The sequence below is a fragment of the Dicentrarchus labrax genome, unplaced genomic scaffold (genome assembly GCF_905237075.1).
Source record: "Dicentrarchus labrax unplaced genomic scaffold, dlabrax2021, whole genome shotgun sequence".
Lineage (NCBI taxonomy): Eukaryota > Metazoa > Chordata > Actinopteri > Moronidae > Dicentrarchus > Dicentrarchus labrax.
In genome coordinates this window covers 29,821,821-29,843,659 of record NW_026136713.1, presented here as the reverse complement: position 1 = coordinate 29,843,659, position 21,839 = coordinate 29,821,821, and the positions used below count along the sequence as shown (strand labels likewise).

Genomic DNA, 21,839 nt, shown 5'->3' with positions numbered 1-21,839 from the left:
TTTCCTGGATGTTTTATTCACTAGGTCCAGACTAATATATCTACAAGACAACCCCATTTTCATCTGAAAAAAGATTCTGCTATATTACATTTTGTTTTTGTGCTACTTTTTGCTACAAATATCTGGACCAAATTAAACATTTTTAAACTTGTCCCTTTGATTTTAAAATAAATGCTCCTATCAGAATTGGCTTATGTTATTATCACCAAACTAGGTGCATGTTTGTTTGGGAGCAGTCCTGGGATATTCTGCCACTAGGGATGCCAGAAACGTAAAAACTACATCTCGTAATCGGCTACATGGACTCAATCATGAGAAATTTGGCAATGACTGATTAAAGTTCACGTTCCAAAGTTTAAAAAAATCCAAGTACATTACCCGCATGTCGCACAGTTTGCCTCATGACAGTCTAGTCTTAACTTAGCTGTTTACTCAGTTACTAAACCATTTACCGGGCTGGGGGACCTCCTTAGTCAGGGATTGATCCAAAAAGCTTCAGATTATGAGACGACTCCTTTACTTCCTTAAACCTTCACTCAATTACTCAGTCTACTCAACTATGTCGATTAAGAAACTTTTTAACAAATTAAAAAAAACTACACAAAGGCCCACTGAGAGTTTACTGTAATGTCAGAAATACTTATACTGTATTATTATATACTGGTACAAATTTGAGGTACATGTATTTGAGTATTGTCACCTTATACTTCTACTCCACTATATTTCAGAGAGAAATACTTTTTAGGTGTATTTCTGTTCAGCGTACGAGTTACTATGTTGCTAATCAATTCAGTCATTTATTCATGCAAAAACTTGTCATGGTAATTATTTGTAAAAATATAATAATAATAATATAAGTAAGTTTGAGGTTTAAACTCATGGTTGGACTAATCAAAGCTTTGTTTAAACTATGGCTGATCCATAATAAAAAAAATAAAAATCATCAATTGCAGTCCAAATGAACACAGCAGTAAAATCCTGCTTTTACATTGAAAAAAGTTAGTAATAACAATCTGATGATATATGAGTAACTTTTAATACTTTTTAGTACATTATCCTGATTACACTAATATACTTTTTCTTAGGTTACATCTCCACCAGTCCTTTACCGTGTCGTATTAACACTTTTACTTAAGTAAAGGACCGTATACTACTATCATACTATCTCCACCCCTGTGGATATTTAGGTTCATGCATACATTGCAATGGATCGCATACAATGAAGGTTTCTCCGACAGTCTTTGAAAGCGGCATTCGTTCGGCCAACTTGTTGCACAGCGAGAGAAACGCCCCCTCCTCCCTCTCTCTCTCTCTCTCCCTCTCTCTCTCTCTCTCTCCCTCTCTCTCTCTCTCTGTCTATTTCAGCTGAAGCTCGGCCGCACTTCTCTCACTGCTCACTGTTAATCAGAGCATAAACATGGCCGCTCACCGGGTTATCGTGTATGGCGGAAAAGGCGCTCTGGGCTCAAAGTGTGTCCAACATTTCAAATCTAATGGATGGGTGAGCGACAACACTCAGCCCTAGATGCTAACACTGTGCTCTGCTAAATGACAAGCTAACACTGTATCTCTCTCTCTCTCTCTCTCTCTCTCTCTCTGTCTTTATGAAATGAACAGTGGGTTGCTAGCATCGACATGGCTGCAAACGACGAGGCGAACGAAAACGTGATTGTGAAGTTGAGTGAGTCTTTCCCCGAGCAGGCAGGACAGGTGAGCTACCGGGGACATAATGAGTGGACCCGGCTAACTGCTGGTTGGATGGGTCCTGTGTCGGAACTGTCAAAGTGAGAAACTAACAGACAGACAGAGAGACAGACACAGAGACAGACAGACAGACAGTAAAACCGTTACTGCCGTTAACTTAACGGCTATGAATTAATATGATGTGTTTGTTGTTTTCTTTTTTAAATTCACTCTTTAGTATTGCCTTGTGTATGGTAATGCTGCGTTCAGGTCACATCTGAAAAGAAGGGAAAAGTGGGGCGCTTGTTGCTAGGAGCGCTGATAAGAGACTTTGATTGTAACAAGTTTAATTTTCTCATTTTCAACACGACGTCGCTGGTTTAGCTTTAGTGTTGTGGCGTACATCCACATTTTATTGCAGCTAGAGGATTTTGGAGCTTTCAGAACCCGGGACAGGTCATCCAAAGAATAAAAAATGTAAAATTCAATAGTTGATGTAATTCGTATATTCTTATTGGATACAGGATAGTATGACACATTTTTCTATATGCATGTATATAGCCAGTTTACACAACTGTTGAAATTCTGTAGCATACATGGGACATACTTGTATATTTCTTTTTTTATTTCTTTTAAGAAATGACATTAATGAAGTCCTGTATCCAGCACTTGGAGGCTGATGTGAATCGTTTTTCCAAAAATCCTCCTTTGTTTGTTGACGTGAATGCAGCACATTGAACATGTAGTCAAAACCTCCAGCTGGTGTGTGAGCTGAAAGCTGCTCGACAGTTAAATGCTGTCTGCCTTGCGGCTTTATGAAAAGGTGTTGGTAGTTATCTCTTGTTTTTTTTGCAGGTGACGGCAGATGTGGCCCGGTTGCTAGGGGAACAGAAGGTGGATGCCATCTTGTGTGTGGCGGGAGGATGGGCTGGAGGAAGCTGTAGCTCCAAAGGTCAGAGTTCAGCCTGCAGTTGTTTGCTGTAACATTAATCATCAGCCATTTATGTATTGCAGCAATTCATGCTTTAATTTGTACTTTGGCTAATTAAACTGTAATAACATTTTATATTTATGTAATTTTCGGAATAAATTATGCTTTATCTTGGGAACAGTATGTGTAAAAAGAATTATGTCAACTAAAAGACTTGCTCGCTAGCTCTGTCTGTATTTTAATAATGGATTTAATTTAGCTGGAACTGTGTTAAGTGAGTTTACACAGTGGGCTCGAAATCTGGTTGTTTGAGTCAATAAAACTGCAAGTTGTTGTTCTGCCAGTTAGTTTATTGCATTTATCTCACAGCGAACATGAAAAACTACCTGCCAGCAAAAGGAAACCTCTGGTTACTAAGGACCACAATCGATATCCACTGTGCAGCTCATTAGCATCTGAGGTTGCTGGAAATCCTGTCCTTTCAAAGCCCATTCAAAGGAATAGTTTGACATTTTGAGAAACAGGTGCATTCACTCTCTCACAGAGAGTTACTGTATATGAGAAGATTAATACTATTCTCTTCTCTATACGGAAAATAAGAAGCTACCCTAAGCAGCTGATTATCTTAGCTTAGCATAAAGATGGGGAAACAGTAGGATAAAGCTAACCTGGCTCTGTCCAGAGGTAACATAATCCACCTGCCAGCGTCTCTAAAGCTCACTGATTGATCTTGATTGATGAACATCCTTCTAGTTTATTTAATCCGTTTAAAAGATACATTGTTGAAGACTATTGTGCCGGATGATGATGGTTTTTGTATGGATTAGGCAAATAAGATAAAATGTTTATTTGTGAGCTTTAGAGGTGCTGATGGGTGGATTATGTTACCTTTGGACAGAGCCAGGCTAGCTGTTTCCCTGTTTCCAGTCTTTGTGGTAATCAAAGCTAAAAGCTAACAGATGTGAGAGCGGTATCAGTCTTTCTCCTTTAACGCCAGAAAGCAAATGAGCGTATCTCCTAAAACATTAAACTATTTCTTTAAAGACCAGCATTAAATAAGGTGCTGTATCTGTCCAATATGGTTAAATTATGACATACCAGCAAACTGAAATAAGGCCTTAATAATTATTTTCTATGTCTGCCTCAGATTTATACAAAAACACAGATCTGATGTGGAAACAGAGTGTGTGGACCTCCACTATCTCCAGCCACCTCGCCTCTCTGCACCTAAAACAAGGCGGACTGTTGACTTTGGCCGGGGCCAAAGCGGCCCTGTCGGGCACTGGAGGTAAGGCACATGTTTGTGTTTACCGTTCCCATCATGATGACCTGGTTTGGCTGTGTGTCACGTCAGGGCTGCAGGCAGACTTTGATATAATGGAGACTTTATTGTGCAGATGTCTTTGTTGTCCAACCTGCCAATTCAAATGATGGAGGTAATGGAAAACGCTGCGGGGCTTTTTGACGAGGGAATTGGCACACTGATCAGAGACATGGGGGATCTCGCACAGCTCACAATCGTGTGAGGAAAAGGTGTCAATAAAATGGATCCAAGAAACAAACCAAGAGGGAAAAAAAATATAGAATAGCTGATGAGCTCTGAGGAAGCGGTGGGGTTCAGTGTTTGGACAACGACCTGTTTGTCAATGTGCAATCCCGTGCTCTGTTAGTGTCCCTGAGCAGTTGACTCAACCCTGACCTGCTGAGTTTAACCCACTCTGTACGAGGTATGTAGTTAAAATGTAACTGATTGGGATTCATTAAAGCAGAAGACAATGAACTAAAGACAACAAATAAATAAAATAGGACTTTAATATTGCTAGTAGTCTCAGGCAGAAGTAGAGATCATTTTTCTCAGAATATAGAAAGCTCTTCCACAGCCACAGGACACTTACTTACTGTACTTATGAAAAGTAAACTGATCACCATGTGTAAAACTGCCCCTTTTAACAGTAGTGCTTTTTCATTTCTGTTTTTTAATTTAAACAATAGAGCTGAAAGTCTTAGATTTGTTGACTGACAGAAAATGATTCAGCAGCTATCTTTACAGTCTGTTAATAATTTCAGTCGTTTATCCAGCGAACATATCAAACGGCTCCTCCAACAAGAGAATTTGTAGCTTTTCTTTTCTCATATATGATAGTTGACTGAATATGTTCGGGTTGCAGTTTTGGGCAAAACTAGCAATTTCAAGACTCAATCTGGGGTTCTGAGATGGTATTGTTTCTCTATTTAGTTTACATTTCTTACAAGTATTGAGAAAATAATCTGCAGATTAAGCAATAATATAAATGATCTTTTAGTTACAGCTTTATTACAGTACACTTGTGTGCATGAAAGCATGTATTAGGTAAAGATACAGAATAGCAGCCACGCGTACATGTCGGACCACCACCTGTGATGTTTGGTGTATTCACTGTATATAGTTACATAGAGTACATAAGACAGATGGTCAGTATCTTTCAGTCCAATGTATAGTCGATAATCCTGAATTACTGCTCAGCTCTGGAATCAAATGAACTGAGGCTTGCACAAGAACCCTTATCTACATATGTTTGGATAGTGTGCCGGTGATTTTCATTCTACCAATAGTTAACCATTGTTAAGTGACATGAAAGGCTTTGGTGTGGTGCCATGTGATGTCCAGTCTGCCCCTGTATCCCAGCCAGCCATGTGATGGGCTGAGATCCAACTCTACAATATAAAGCCCTGGCTCAGCAGTCAGCACAAAGCCCACAAACTCATTGGCTGCTGGCTTAGGAAGAGAATGACTCAGCAGTTGTGGCTCCACACACATTATCCATGTGGACAGATTGTGTTAACTGCACTGATACAGTTTGAAGATCCCAATATGTATTGTTCTCTTTTCACTGAGCTTATATTTATGTAGGAACCTGCACCTCCGCAGAGCTGACTGGATTTTAAACACAGTAAAGAACCGTGAAAGTTACCATCTTATTTTCCAAAAAAAAAAACATTTCTGGGTGGTCTAATTAAACGTGAGTCTATCAAGAGCCAAATGTTCGAAATATAAATGGTGAGAGATACTCGTGTTCATCCTTTCTTCTGTGTGCTTTGATCAAACAAATAGAGTAAAAAGTGTTCCGTATCAGAAACAAGGAAAGCAGATTGTGATAACTAATTGTATCGACTTTGAAGGTTGTTGTAAATGAAACATTTCACGGATGAATGCTCAGTTACATGTTGGAAAGCTTATTAGCAGATGTGGGAGATACCTGGAGGTTTCCCTTCAAAGCAGCATGTTGGCATGTAAAGTAGTGAGAATGCAAGATAATTTGGGGATTTACCAAATGTGCTGGCCCGTAAACAAAAGCATGTTTCTCTCTCTTATATCAATCACCACTGTGTGTCCCTTTTTCCTGAAATTCCAAAGCAAACTTAACATGACACACTTGTCAAACCATGTGACGGGCATTTTAATAATCCTTTTGATTTAGGGTTTAAAACAGAGGTCGAACCCCAGAAAGAGTTAGTGCAGGGGTCCCTGTGCCCTCCATGTGACTTATATTTGTTTTCATAATCCCCAGTCTGATTATCCTCTAAGATATGCCAAGGATGGCTTTCAGTGTCTGCATTCACGACAGTGTTATTCACTCTATTCAAACAACTTGAAGCTATAATTTCTGAATCAAGTCCTTTGTTTAGGCTGTCATAACGTAGCTTCTTCTGATCCAGTGTCCCATTGCAGCTTCGTCCCTGGACCTCATTGCACCAGCTGTTTGCTAGTCTAAACCTAGCCTAGTTATAGTCTAAGTATTTACTAAGCAAAGCTTTACTGAATTTAAACAGGTGGCACCACACAAACTATTTCTGATGCAGACTAGTTGTTACTAAATATGAGTGTATATAACTTCCAGGTTTAGCTGTTACATAGCTAACTGAACCAAATGACAAAGCTATTGTTAGCTGGCTTACTATATATTTTCCACTCACTTCATGACTGCTACTAAGTATGAAACACACATTTGTCCACAAATGCATATATAAATGGTCAGATATGTGTAATTTGCCTCTATTGACGCCAGTTTGACGACAGCTTGTGATGCCACAGGGACTTCCTTTTACATGGTTGATTGCTTTTGATTGGATGGTGCTACAACCAATTTATACATTATTTAAGTCATTACAAGCTAGTTTTAACGGTGCAACCCAATTTTGTAAATTGCCAATTTGAAACTAGCTGTGAAGAAGATCAGAAGGACTTAGCACACAAACCTAGTGATGCATTTACAATAGCTGTTGCAATTCAACCCTGACCTTGAATATGTTTGCAAAGTACAAAAAAGACTGCAGCCTGCATTATTGCAGCTATTTATGGCTTAGTGACCACAGCCAAGACTCCCATCTTTGTTTAACTGTTCAAAGTGAGAATAACCTTAATTAATCAGAACCCTTGCCACATTTACATGCTGTTACTCCTAAACAGCTTACAGTGAGAGCAGATTGGGTTTCAAGGACAAAGTAGATCATTAGGAAATAAAATTGTTGATGGATGCACATTGTGTTTAGCGGGGATTGAACGTGTGACCTGTTAGGTACAGGATGGACGCCAACCTGGTGGTTATGCAGCAAATTAAAAGAGCGTTTCACCGTCCTTGGAATGGCACCCCCAAGTCATGCTTCCTTTTGATTTTGCTCTTAGGGAAAAACAAAAGCTTGTGATAAAAGCCGTGTCACCACCCCTTGTTCCCATTGGTCAGGTCTTTGTAAGCCTGTCATAAGATTGGTTTAGTGGGTGGGTGGGGGTGGCATAATGTTTCCAGATGCTGAAGCTACAAAACATTCCTAGGAGTTATCCATGGCTGCGTTTTATGTAAAAATGTGTCTAACTAGAGGGAAAACAAGCAGTCATTCAGTTGGAAGTGTCTGCCAATCTAAACCTTTATACAACACAAACATATACCACAAGAAATGGGTTTCATTTTATCTGGTTACTACTTTAGTATTAAAAGTCTCAAGATGTTCCTTCCATAGATTCTCCAATGTTTTCCACTTGACCTCTCTCTAATAAATCAATTACTCACATCCACTCCTGGAAACAGTGTGTGATGCATTTGATGTGGTCTGTGTTGCCTTTGCAAACTGCACACTACACTACAAGAAATATTCTGTAATCCACAGGTATGGTAGGCTATGGCATGGCCAAGGCTGCCGTCCACCAGCTGTGTCAGAGTCTTGCAGCGAAAAACAGTGGGATGCCATCAGGAGCTGCTGCTGTGGCTATACTGCCGTGAGTACTGCTGTGAAATGGTGTGTGTGTGTGTGTGTGTGTGTGTGTGTGTGTGTGTGTGTGTGTGTGTGTGTGTGTGTGTGTGTGTGTGTGTGTGTGTGTGTGTGTGTGTGTGTGTGTGTGTGTGTGTGTGTGTGTGTGTGTGTGTGTGTGTGTGTGTGTGTGTGTACACACTAAGTCATGATGCACATTTAGTCCGAGGTGATGATTTGGATGGGGATGTAACGAGACTCAGAAAGGGGCTTTTTAAATCAATAGTCCACCAAAAGTCTCTATTGAGTGTCAGATACCCTCTGCCTGCATGCCTGAGAGGTGGAGCTACAAAGTTAGTGGCTTGCTCTTTGATGGAGGATTGCAGCTGTTGTCAGCTTATATACACAACAGTTACAATAGATGATGCAGAAAGCATTTTTGTATCAAAACATTATCTTGGAAACTTCTCACTTCCAACTCCTGCAGCATAATTCACTTATTGCTGTTGAGTATTTTATACTCAAAACAAGAGACTTTTCTTTTAAAAGGTCCAGAGAATGATTTAGAATTCTTTACAGCGAAAACAAGCAGGGCTGTGTATTGGCAAGAATCTGCTGATATGATATGTATCACGATACAGGGTGTACGATTTGATATATTGCGATACTGAAAGCAAGGCGAGGTATAGAGAACGCACCACCATATGCATGAAATCTGAGTAAAGAGTAAAGAAAAGTTTACAACACTTCTATCTAGTGTTTGGGGGTTTAAACACAAAAATCAATAGTGTTTTTAAGAATCGATACAGTGTGGAGATTTTCTTACACCCCTAAAATTAAGTCTTGCTCATTTTGCCTCCTGTTGGTAAGATGGTCTTCTCGAACCAACCTAATTTTGTCTGTGTCTCAGAAAGTGTTTTAGCTTTGCATATTGCCTGCTTCTGTGGAGACTGGAAGGAAACTGTGAGAGAATAAGTGAGCTGTAAGGATTAGTCTATTAATGGATTAGTTGATTGACAGAAAATGAATCGACAATTATTTTGATAATCAGTTTCTTGTTTCCTTCATTTTGTTATTTGATTATAGTAAAATATATATAAATAATATATATATATATATAGTGTTTGATTGTTTGTATTTTGATCACAGTAAACTGAAAATCTTTAGATTTTTGGTTGTTAAAAGGATAAAACAAGATTAATATATAATGAACATTGTTAGTTAAAGCCTTTTATTTATTGCCCTAGCAGTTATAAGTTTTGGGCCTTGGGCTGCCACTAACATGAGGAATAACTGAACAGAAGTGATCTTCACCAGATAAACTTGTCTGCTGTCGGCAAAAGCAACAAAGGGAAACTGTTAGACTTCCTTGAACTTCAATATCCTGAGATACTGTAACGTGTTGTACACAGCAGATTCATGTTTACTTGCTGCTCGTTGGATGTTATTGTTTTTTTTTCTCCTACATTTTTATTAGTTATTGTCGACAAAAAAAACTGATTCTTGCTTCAGTCTATATCCAGCAACAGAATTTTATTAACAAAAAAGGACAAATATACAGCAGGTCTCTGGATGGGATTGTCTTTTTTGTTACAGCCTCGGTTTGTGCTTTAGGTTGAATGGAGCGGTGTATATGTAACATAAATATTTTGCACAGTGCAGCTTTAAATACACCAACAATGCAAGCAGCCAGTCAATGGAGTAAAGGCGAAAGCTATTGTGCTGTAAAATTAGCTGCGCCTCATACGCCTTTGTTACGCGCGATGGATAAGTGCAAGGTGAAGATAAGCTGCAGGAATAAAGAAAAAAGATGGCTGAGGCTGCCAGTCTCACCCTGTAGATCTCTGGTTGTGCACATGATCGGTTTTAGATGAATGACGCACACAGTAACCTTTGCATGATCGCCTCCTCTGTTTGCTTATTGAATTTTAAACCCAGTGTTTTTTGCGTTGTCATCGTGAGAAGCTAGAAATGGCTTTTCAGGGGTGTATCTTGCTGCTGCTCTCTGTTTGGTTGTATTTTCCGCCAACATGAGGCTGGACTGAGCCTGCCTCTCCAGCATGCTGTCACATCTGTTCAGCATTAGCCCCATGACTTGCATTTCTGTTACAGCCTGCGTCCCCCAACCCCCCTGTCCGGCTGTACCATCCTATACCAACACTATCTGTACTTGTATTTGTGGAAATTAAATCATAATGCAGATTGTTTACACAATCCAAGACCGTGAAACAGTTTAACGTTTTGGATTTTAGAGTTGAAATGGAAAGTGTTTTTTAGCATATGCAGTAAGAAAATAAGCAATTATACTATTGACCTTCTTTACACTCTCTACAGTTAAGTACTACTATATAAAAACTTGGTTCTTGTACTTAAATGTATGTATATAGCTTATATGCCCTGATGACTCCCCCAAAACACTAGAGCACACCTCAGGTCAGGATGTTTTGTTGTTTTACACGGGGACATTGCATGTTAATATTAGCATGGCTGTACTAAAGGTGACAGAACAAACCGTGCTGTGTTGAATTGCTAAGTGATAATATGTTAATAAAACAGAAACATAATGCAAATGATTTGTATACCCAGCGCTCTCTCTGTGGTGTGTATGTGTGCAGGCTCCAAGCTCTCTCCTTTCTCTCTCCGCCACTCAGGCGCTGCTACTCACCCTGATTGTCATCTGGCTTAATTTAACAGGGTTACCTTGGATACGCCAATGAACAGGAAGTTCATGCCTGACGCAGATTTCAGTTCCTGGACACCGCTGGAGTACATCGCAGAGTGAGTGCTGAGCCGAATAGTGCTTCTTCTCTGTTATTTACAGAGCTCTGTAAACGTGATTATATTTTAGAATGGGATGCTCACCTACCTTACATTACACTCACTCCTGACCTGCCATTTAGGTTCAATGTAATGCCGATATAATGTCACCAGTGGTTTCTGTTTAGTGTATGAGCTTAAATATCCCAATATAAACATATACACATCAAGTGCAAACCATATTCCAAATGTTCCCGCATTGTTAGGCGAGTATGCAACGTGCTGAAGACTGTGTCGTCTCTGCCCAGAAGCGGTGAAATAAGATCAATTGAGTTACGCTCAAGTGAGTCTGAGGATATAATAGTATGTGTCTTTCATTGACTGTGCTGTTGCTGCACAAGCACAAGCATTGTTCAGGGTGTGTTCGACTCCATTTTCTACACGTCTCTGATAATAAGTGGCCTCCTACTAACACTGAAACATGTTCTCTTGTGTCTGATTTACATGCTGTTCTCCTGTTTCTCTAATTGTTCAGTGTTGATCCAAAGAGGTCTTTGATTCTGAAGGGAGTGACACCTAAAACATCACATTTATCTTTCTGTGCTGTAGATCACAGAAACATTTTCTGCTATCAAACAACATCAAAGTTACTAGATTGTTGTGCCCAAGAAGAATAAGAATACGCTGACAAACTACGAGTGAGCATGGAATACAAAGTACATTGCCAATAGCAGTAATCTTAAGTTCTGTAGAGTAGTTTCTCCTTTTAAAATAACACATGGCATTCAGTTGTATTACACTGAATTACAGTAATAAAGCTGGTTCAAGTGATTCAGGTACTGTATCATGTCAAATATATTATTAAAGAAAGAGAGCGCGAATACAGAATTCCCACACATCCTGGAAAGCCTGGAAATTTAGAGACTTTTGTAGTTTTCTTCTAATGGAAACACCTGGACATTGATTAAAATAACCAAATATCCTAGAAATGATCCATATTGTCCTGGAAATGTTTTATTGTATTTTAGCCCCTCGCTCAGATCACCTATGTAAAACCTGGGTTAGAGGGAAAACTGTAGGAAACTGTAGTCAAATCACCGGAGAGGCTGCAGAAAAATTGTCTGTGGTGAGAGCAGTGGAAAGTGAGCTAACGTGTCCCATAAATGCTGAGCACCTGTAATGAACCTGGACCACTCATTGCGAAAAAAGGAGGAATAAAACTGGAAAACGTGTCAATACTAGGCTTGCCAGTAAATTATATGACCGTTGTGAGCGACTGCTTTCCGGTATTGTCAAGAAAACTCCCGGAAAATGTCCTGAAAAAGTCTGGAAAATGATTTCTTAAAAAGAGTAGGAACCCTGGAATATAATCAAAGTGTGTTTCACCACAAGATGGCAAAGTAGATCTACACTGTCAGTGCAGTGTGATTGATGGCACAGGTGTGTTTTTGTTTTTCATCACTGTAGCTCATCCGTTTGTCTGTCTTTCTAGTGTATTATTGATGACATGCATCACATAAAATATTTAGTTGTTTATCATTAAACACAGTTTACTTGATAATGTAGTTGGTTGACATGTTAACTAGCTACGGTGACTAAATGAGGATTTATTTGTTACACTCAAATCTAAGATAAGATGTTCCTTTATTGATCCCCTGTGGGAGAAATTCAAGTTTGACACAGCAGCAGGGGGGAAATGGAGAGCAAACAGTACAATAAAGAATAATAAAATAAAAATATTATAAAGATATAATAGAAAATATCAAGACTATAATGGAAATATATACACAATATGCAGTATATCTATCTATAATCTAGTGCAAACTACAAATAATGTATAATAAGTAGAGTACAAAAAATATGTTTGGATCTTTTCAACAGTTGCCAGGGTTAAGGCAATTTGATATGACTGAGTTGCACTTCATTAAATATTCACATTCACATGAGAGTGAATTTGAGAGTACTAAGCCCCATTTGCATTTACCCCGTGTGTAGACCAGGGTAGATTAGATGAGATTTGATCCAGTTTGATAATCCCAGAGGAAACAGATGAGGGTCTGAGGATGGAAATAGAAATAATCTAGGTGGCGGGAAATTAAGGGAGATGGCACTTACTGCCTCATTGTCTCTTTTACTACCTTCTTCTGTACTTCTCAAATTAAAAACTTGTTAGTTGAAGATCCTATTTCTAGTACACGTTATCATTATCAAAATGGGTTGTCATTATTCAAAATCCAAAAACTATGGAAGCCCGAGGCTGTTGGTGTGCAAATAAACGGATACTGTATATTTTAAAATTAATTTATTGGTATTTATTTTGAGTCTACATAGGCCATTGAAATTATAGCCTATCTACACTCAATGTTTAGGAATTTATGGGGGAAAAAATAACAAAATATAGGAAACAAAAATATATTTTGAATATACCTTACAAATATAGGAGAAATAGGTGACACTGCATGTACGGGTGGGACGATATACGATATCACGTATCGCAATCAAAAAGCACTCCGATAAATATCCCATGGTGAACTTCCTTTATTGTGATAATCGTGAATCAGGATAAACGTGAATATCCTCACATGGCTTGATTGAAAAGAGCTGTCTAGCTCGCCAGCATGCGCTATATTGATTTCCTGATTTATTTTGAACAAGGGGACAAGAGGGAGCCCACATCTTTCCAATGATTCCTAAACCCTAAGACTGTCACCATGGTTAAAAGGCTCTGCTTACCCATTATATCCCCCACAAAAACCATTAAACTGGATGTGCGGAGATGGTATCGATTCCAAAATAAAGAAGAGGGAGATGAGGTACCTATCCGTGGTGCAAGAAATATGTGTTTCTTAACAAAATGTAGGTAAAGTGGTAAAGTGTGACATGAAATATTCATATCGTCCCATGCCTAACTACACGTTATGTATTGGAATTGCATGGACTATTGTAGAAAGTCAGTCTGATGGTCTTTAATAGACATATATGGACCCCCCAAGTGATATAAGGTATTGTAATACTACAAAATCGACATGCCTATCAACAGATGAACACGTCTGGGTTTTGACCACTTCCGTTTCTCTGTTTTCCTCCAGAATGTTCTTCAAGTGGGCCGCAGGAGAGAACCGGCCCGCTTCAGGAAGCCTGATGCAGCTACTGACCTCCGGAGGTGAAACCCAGGCTGTCCCAGCGCAGTAGAGGACAGAGTGAAGCTGTGGAGATGGTGACAGGGGGTTGGAAGGGGGAGAGCAAGATGGATGGAAGCAGAGAGATATAGAGTGGTAGAGAGAGGGGGAGGAGGATATGGGAAAAGAGAGTTAGAGAAATAGGAGGAGTGATGAAGAGGGTTGGAGGGCGTGGAGGTGAAGAAGAAAGATGGTGACAGAGAGAAACTGAATAAAATGAGAAGCTGGAGAGGAGACGGCTAGATGGGTTTGTTTTGGAGGGGCGGGGGGCTTTCATTGCTACTGCAGCCTCACACCGCCATCTAGCTGTAAAGCCCTACAATTGTCTCACAGTCAAAATCACTTGCTGGTTTTGAATCCCCCTTCAGGGTGCATTCATCACTCTTGGGGAACAATTTTGAGCACTTCTCCAAAATATTCTTTCTTCAGTGAAGTTAAATGAGAAACATTTAATATCAAAATGTGAAAGTCTCTCTTGTTTTGGTCAGACTACATGAAAGCAGTCGCTGATTAAGATGCATAGAATTTATTATCGCATAACATTGTAATTCTGTATCATAGCAGTATAATTTCAATACTTAGATGTATGAAATTGCTCTTCACTTTTCCCCTAGAGTTTCTGTGTTTCACCATATTTTCCTTCTATAGAGACCCCCTGTTCTCCAAAATGACTATCAGCCACTTCCTAGCTACACTAGCTACAGCCATTCTCTTAAACATCTGTGAAATTCAACTCACAACAGTGTCAGTCCAGTGTGACATCTGTAGACCTTTTTTAGTTTGTACTGTCTATAGTTCCTGTAGGTCTTCTGCCACTGCGGGACCCTGAAGTCAAAGAAAGCCGCTGTTTTCTCTCAAACGGACAATACAGTCTAAGGTAGAGTGGCCTTATTTTATGTTTGTAACTTTAACGTCAAAGTGTCCTTGGTGTCCGCGGTGTGAAGAAGGTGCTCTGTTCCTGTCGTGGGTTTTCTAAGTCATGTATTGTAACTGTGTCAAATTCACAATAAAAAAAAAAATCCAAATAAAGGATCAGTGTTGAGGTTCAGAGTTCATTCTTGACCCTGGAAAAAGCAGTTGACAAAAGAATCTCACCTCAAGGTCCGTTAAGTAGCTGCTGTAGTGCTTTCAGTTAGCAGTCACTCCATCTTTACTATAAAGCGCACTATTATTATTTTTTTCATTTTGCTGCCAATGCGTCACACTTTCATACACAGCCATGGTCTTCGTGCAGTGTTTTCTCACTTGTTGTGGACTTTAATGTTCAAATTGCTTTTTTGTTTGTTTGTTTTTTTGTCTGTGTTGGATTTAAAAGTGAAGTTCAAAATGTATTATTCACCTTGGGAACAGCAGTTGAAAAAAAAAAAAGTTACTTAAAAAAAGTCTGAAAATATATATTAGTTAACTGAAATAAAAATAAAACTACAATAGACTAGAAAAAAATCTAAATGAACTGAAACAATGTTTTGTACTTTTAAAAACTACAATAAAAAAGAAATGCGTAAACCCACTCTGGAAACTAAACTATACAAAAATAAAAATCGAAGAAAGAATCAAGAACTGTTAGGATATGGATTTGTTTTGTTTAAATTATGTATAGTTGTAAAGCCAATACTGCATCACACAATCCACTTTACAGTCACATATAATTTTTTTGAATTAAAAAGATACTAATCAGAATAAAATGTCCAAATGTATCTGTGAGTCTTAGACATTAGAAAATCTCAGAATTGAAAGAATAAGGCTGGTGATATTCTATATTTTAAGACCAAAACCAACAATGTTCAGTTCCTGTATGGCTCTCAGTCCCAAGCCCATTTTTAGTTTTTTTTTTTAAAACTACATAATTTCCTTAAACTGTTTTTTTTTATTATTTTTTTTTTTTTTAGCAAATGTCACTCAGGACAAAGGTAAATAATGTGTTTATTGGGGACTATTTTTAGCTGCGGAATAATACACATTTGACTGGCCATTGACCAGCAGCAGCAAAAAGCTATGTCAAGTTTTGGCGACACAGAAAATATAGTACTTGTTAAAAGGATCTGTTCATTGCTGGTTTTAGTATTTTAATGCTGACAATGAAATATATTGAATATCACCAGCCCCATCCTTTAAACAGCTCTTTAAACAACCACTAGATGGTGCTCTCTAATAAGAGTCCCACTGCTGCACTGCCAGTCTGTGTGGTTTTTTTTAGTGGAGGTCATATTAATGTGAATATGCACTGCCATGCATAGACTGCACATAAAAATAACTTACAGAAAGGTCCTTTAGCATTCACTCTCCTGCACTGAACTGATTGCTGAGCATCCAGGCCTTTCACCTTGGCAAATGCAAATCTCTACAGCGGCGACATCTGGTAAGACATCAATTTAAAAGTTGGATTATGACGAATAGATTATTTTACAGCCCCATTCCTCTCTGCACAAAATGTTGTTGTTGTTCAACCAACCCATATATTCACCTTCAGCGTGGACCAGAATGCACATAAATAGACTACGGGGCAGCTGCTGGGCCTTGGTCTTAAACTCCACTATTTCTCTCTGCTGGCCACAGTTCCTGGGGACTATATGGCTGTTGACAAGCACACTGCAATAAATCACCATGCTGAGGATTAATAGGAAAGAGCAAAGCGCCCCAGCTCACTGTAGCTGATATGTATTTATTCTAGGTGGCGTAGCAATTCATCTCACTGCGCGTATGCCCATGTGTGTGTGAGGGCCTGAGGCGAATTCAACACGTCTGTGCATACATTACCTCCCACGATGCCAGCACTATAGAGTGATTGCCCATGGGGATCGAGTCAATGTTTATCACAGAAAGCGTTTCAGCTGATCAAAGATTACCGCTGAGACAGAGCATGTTGTTCCTGTTTCAGCTGGGGCAGATAAGTTGTCACCCAGCGACACAGATGCCATTGTTTTGTGCAATGTGAATCTGTGGGAAGCAAATTATTCGTATGTCACAGGTGCAGCGGCGTGCTAAAGAGAATTTATTTGTGGTACTCTTCTTTCAAGCTGCAGTAGCACGTTTTTCACATCTCTTGATGGTGAGTATGTAAATACAGGATGACTGATCTAAGATTGCTGTTTGTCTATTCACTCTGGCGAACAAGGAATAGAGTCACATAAGGTCAACAGAACCATTTAGGGACATAAATAAATGGGACTGTAACTACATATTGCTGGTATATAGATATGAGATGGTACTGAAAACTCAGTTGAAAGACCTTTGAGTTTAGGTTTAGGTTCAAGGGTTAGATTATGGTTATGTTTTTTTTTGTTATGTCTCTACTAAAAACACACTCATAAAGGCATACAATACCCAAACTTACCTTTTAAAAATTCCAACTTTTCAAAGACCATCAATGTGGCGAAGCAACAATCTTGTAAATCCAGTATTACCATAAAAAAAAGTCCTGCTCAAGGATTTGCATTATTTCCAGCAACCAAAGATATTTAGGGAGAAGCTGCCTGGATAGAAATAGTACAGCACCATTTCTCATGGTTTATATATATATATATATATATGTAGTATACCTGCCGCTCCAGATATAGACAACACCTCAGCGTTACAATCTATGATGTTTCATTATGTTTCTACTTTGTGTCTTTTTCCTTCCAAACTGGCTGCATCACAACAGCTAACTTAAAAGTGATTAATGTTAAATGATAAAGCTTTCTTTTTCTTTTTTTCTTTTTTGACTAAACACATACTAAGTACATAGAACCTACAGTATATTTAAGTATCCTGTTCCTCACCTCAGTCAGATGATCATCTTTTACCTGATCAAAGGTCAACAGTTCTCTTGTGTATTAATACATTTATGATTTATGATTCCTTTTTGAATGTGACGCTCTTGGATAAGAATCCATCCATCCATTTAACCATCCTGGTTAAATAAAGGTCAGATCGATGAAAAAATTAGATTTATGATCCAATGTAATGAGTTGATCCAAAGCAAGCATAGTTTGGTATACACCCTCCCTTCAGTTCTGAAGTTTACTGTCTGACTGTGTTGTGCTGTATATTGTATTATAATGAGGGAAACTGGCTCCTAGTCTTTCCTTTTTCCCATTTTTAATTAAGCCTGTCACAAATGTCTCTAATGTTTGAAAGTCACTGTACACACATAATATAACAAAGGAGCTGCGTTTCTGTTCAGTTGCCTGAAAACAGGTGGAGTTGTCTGAATTTGCCTCTAATGGCGCAATGGCTTTGCAATGGCTTTGCAATGGCTTTGCAATGGCTTTGTCGATACGTCTAGACCTGGGTAGTTAGAACATTAGCAGTGACAGCTAGCATATTTGACCACACAAGAAAGGAGTGCCATTGTACAGAAGTTCTACTTTATCAACACAAAAATCCAAATAAAATGACATCACTGTTCAGACTAATGAAAAGTGCTGTAAAAACAAAGGGTTGCGCTTGGCTTCAGAGATATCTATTTTCGGTTACTACCGGTTACATATGCAGGCACCATGACCTACAGTGGCGTTATATTAATCATTTTAACATGGTTGTGGTGTATTCTGTATGAAATAAGGGGCTTATTCAAGGTAAAACCAGCTCAGCCCTCTCTACTGGTCCATTTATGTTTCTTTAATCTAGATTCAATAAAGGCTGCTTCTAAATAAAAATATTAAACTGTTTGTGCCAACTCCACGCCACTATTTGTGTTGATCCCGCGTAATTAGTGATGGCAGTTTTCATCTCAGACACTGTTGGCTTTTCCACGTGCTGCATATAAAACCATATAATAGATTACATTGCACACAGAGAACCTGTGATAGCATTAGTTTTATTGACAGTGCATTGAGGCTTTCAAGCACAGGCTGTCTCAGTGATTCATTGTGTGAAGCAGGGAGAAGAGCAGCGTCCAGTCCTGCTTACATGAAACCCCTGGAGGTGAATTTCCTGATTAAAGCCCCTCAACCCCCCACCCCCACCCAGCTTACCCGCCCGCCTGAAACCCCTCCAGTTGTGTGAGCGGATGTGTGTGTGCGTGTGTGCGAGCATGTTGTGTGTGCATGCAGCTTTGTTGTGTTGAGCGTGCATATGTACATTGTGTGTGTGCATGTGTTGGGGGGTGCATACTTGCTTGTATGCAATGTGGATGTATGTTTTTTATGTATTTACGAAGCCAAAAAAACGTATATCTTAATTTTTGACTTGTTTTTAAGCTTTATCTTGATCTTACAACTTTAGATTTTGTCATTTCTAGACATTTATGTACACAAATGTCTTCTCTGTCTTGTTTATTTTTTCTTTTTCTGTCCCGTCTGTAAAGCAACCTGTAACTGCAGTTTTAAAAAGTGATACAACATACATGAACAATAAAGGTTATGTGCAGATAGACATGTGTGCATTTGTGAGTAGTATGTGTATGTGCCTGAGCTGGCATAGGTGTATTTGTGTGTACCTTGAGTGTGCATCAGTTTTATGAATGTATCTCTGTGTGTTTGTGTGTTGTAGAGGTTATGTCTGAGATGGCGGGGCGCCATGTGGAAGCCATTGAGAGCTGGAGCAGCAGTGAACATGGAAGGTGAGGCCAGATGGTAGTGGTTAGCCCTTGGCTGCTCTGGGTAACCTGACCTGCAGGGGAGGACCCCTCTGCCTCCCGAGGACCAGCCGCCACATGTGTTGCGTGAGAGTAAGTCACCCAAAACCCAGGAACCGCCTCTCGACTTCCTGACTGCCTGTGCTCATAGCTGAGGCTGTTTTTTTAAGCGAGGATCTAAAACAACAAACTAGAAATGGGATCAGACAGGAACAGTTCAGAGACAGGATCATGGAGGATCCTGAGGTCGGATGAAGGTGTTATTAAGAGTCTGATTCATGTGTGTATCCTGCGTTAGCTCTTTATACAGTGGTCAGCACATTCACTGGACTGCTTCAGTTTTCTGTTACTTACTTACTTACTTACTACATGCTTCTGCTGTACAAGATTTACTTCACGACACTGATCTGGCATCTTTGGCAGTTTAAGATCTTTTAAACATGTTCAGCCTAGAAAATATTACTCTTTGCTATAGATGAAACAACCCAGTAGTACACAAAGGAGTTAAAACTGGTTTCATATTGACAAAATACTTAATTAAAAGGCTGCTTACAAATTACATCAGTAATAATAATCTAATATATGATACTTATACGTATTTTGCTACTTATACTTTTGTACCTTGTTGATTAAGATTTTTAACTACCCAACAGTATTATCTTGAGCTCAAACAACCACAATGCTAAAATTCTACTTGCACATGAATGCATTGGTAACAATAATCCAGTAATTTACAACATTACATTCACAGTTTGTCTGCCTACATTTACTTTTGCTCTCTTTTTATTAATGTGTTTGTTGTACATAAAAAATACAAGTATTACAAAAGATATATGATATGTACACAAACACATTCACATACATACTGTATATACAGACACACATACGTGTACTCACATACATGAATTAAAAGTAAACAAACACTTCTGGGGGAGATATAGAAAGCTAAAAGCATATGCAAAGCCTCAAGGGAAGATAATCAGGATTACACTAAATAAAAATAATGAGGAATGGAAAGGCAATTAGAAAACAAGTTTTTTTTTAAAAGAAATATATTCATATATTTTGCTGATAATGATTATGTACTTTACTTGAGTAATATTTATAAATTATGACTTTTACTTATAATTATATATATTAATTATATATGATAATTAAGTATTTTACACTGTTTAATGCTTATTTTACTTAGAAAATATACAGTATATACATATGTGTACAGTGGTACATAGACACATACTGTACCAATTCTGAACAGCGAAAACATCCAAATGAAGTAACAATAAGCAAAGCAAATTGTTTAGTGGTATAGCAGAAATGCTAACTGCAGTAGCTACACTTGTAAACCTTGGCATTATATGTTAAAATGCCATAACAAATACTGAAATGTTCCTGCAGTGAATAAGTACACAGGGCAACACTTGAAATCAGGTGAAAACAGAATTTTATGTTTCCATTAATACACTTGATTTGCCCTCTTAACCATCAATCTCTTTATGATAAAGCATAAAGACATTTGGAATCATCCAGTGTATTCAAACACTCATAATAAGCTGTGTAGTACATAATGAAGACTAATATTGCTTTCTCCTGTAAAATCTGTGTTATCAGTTGTACCCACCTTGGTCTCTAGATGGCACTAAGTCATAAGTGAACATAAGAGAGGTATATGGGAGCATAATTAAAATTTGAGTGATATGTTTTTGATTTAATTAAATGCCCCTCAAGCCGGTAACATACAGCGCTGGGTCGACGTGGAGTGAGAATTTCTTTTTAAAACGGGCAACATCAGGTACAGTGTCTCTTAAGATCAAGGCAGCTTGAGATGGTACTCAACATCTGTTCAGTGAGAGGTGAGCCACTGTTTGAAAAAATCCATGTCAATGAATAAATGATGGGCTGATGAAGACCTGCTCCAGATATTCTTCCAATGGGCACCATAATGAAATCCCTGAAATTAAAAGAAAAAGAAGTTTGAGAAATCCTGTTGCTGAAACAGAAAATGTAATCACTCTTACACACACACACACACACACACACACAAGCAGAAACAACAGAGGCTTCGGTGCCTTTGGTGTGTTTCGATATGTGATTACAGTTATAGTTATGTGGGAACATGTTTTTCTGGCCTGTCAGGAACGTCACTTTGACAGTAACGACAAGCTGACAGCAATGACTCGGTTTGCACGTATTTTCTGTCAAACCTCGACTATATACAGTATATTGCAGTTTTCTGTCTGAGCTGCAACATATATAATAGAGAACTGTATAAGTCACATTGTCAGATTTTGATCTGATTTAGTGTCCATTCACAGGGACATGGTGTCACAGAGACTGTTTTGAGGAGTAGTGTGATGGTGTCTTTGTGCAGAATTTTAGCATTTTAGAAAAGTCGGATCACAAGAATCCAAACCTGCTGCTGTGTACCGATAAAGATAATACTGTAAATATGCATGTGTGTTGAACTGTGATGTAGCGCTGTAAAATTAGCAGTAACTCTACACCA

General features: G+C 38.7%; 1 protein-coding gene across 1 annotated transcript; it reads left to right on the top strand.

Moving 5' to 3' along the window:
* The first annotated feature begins 1,334 nt into the window (after positions 1-1,334).
* qdpra (quinoid dihydropteridine reductase a) lies at positions 1,335-14,815 on the top strand. The gene is made up of 7 exons (XM_051420539.1): positions 1,335-1,501; positions 1,618-1,710; positions 2,539-2,635; positions 3,762-3,902; positions 7,757-7,865; positions 10,532-10,615; positions 13,684-14,815. The coding sequence occupies exons 1-7, from the start codon at positions 1,418-1,420 to the stop codon at positions 13,784-13,786; spliced, it is 711 nt and encodes a 236-aa protein (XP_051276499.1). The 5' UTR covers positions 1,335-1,417; the 3' UTR covers positions 13,787-14,815.
* The last annotated feature ends 7,024 nt before the right edge of the window (positions 14,816-21,839 follow it).

What these genes read in the sequence shown, in the direction of transcription:
- qdpra (XM_051420539.1), top strand. Translation starts at nt 1,418, where the DNA reads ATGGCCGCTCACCGGGTTATCGTGTATGGCGGAAAAGGCGCTCTGGGC. An exon ending in TCCCCGAGCAGGCAGGACAG is followed by an intron (nt 1,711 to 2,538) that starts GTGAGCTACCGG and finishes TTTTTTTTGCAG; the next exon opens with GTGACGGCAGATGTGGCCCG. An exon ending in CCGCTGGAGTACATCGCAGA is followed by an intron (nt 10,616 to 13,683) that starts GTGAGTGCTGAG and finishes GTTTTCCTCCAG; the next exon opens with AATGTTCTTCAAGTGGGCCG.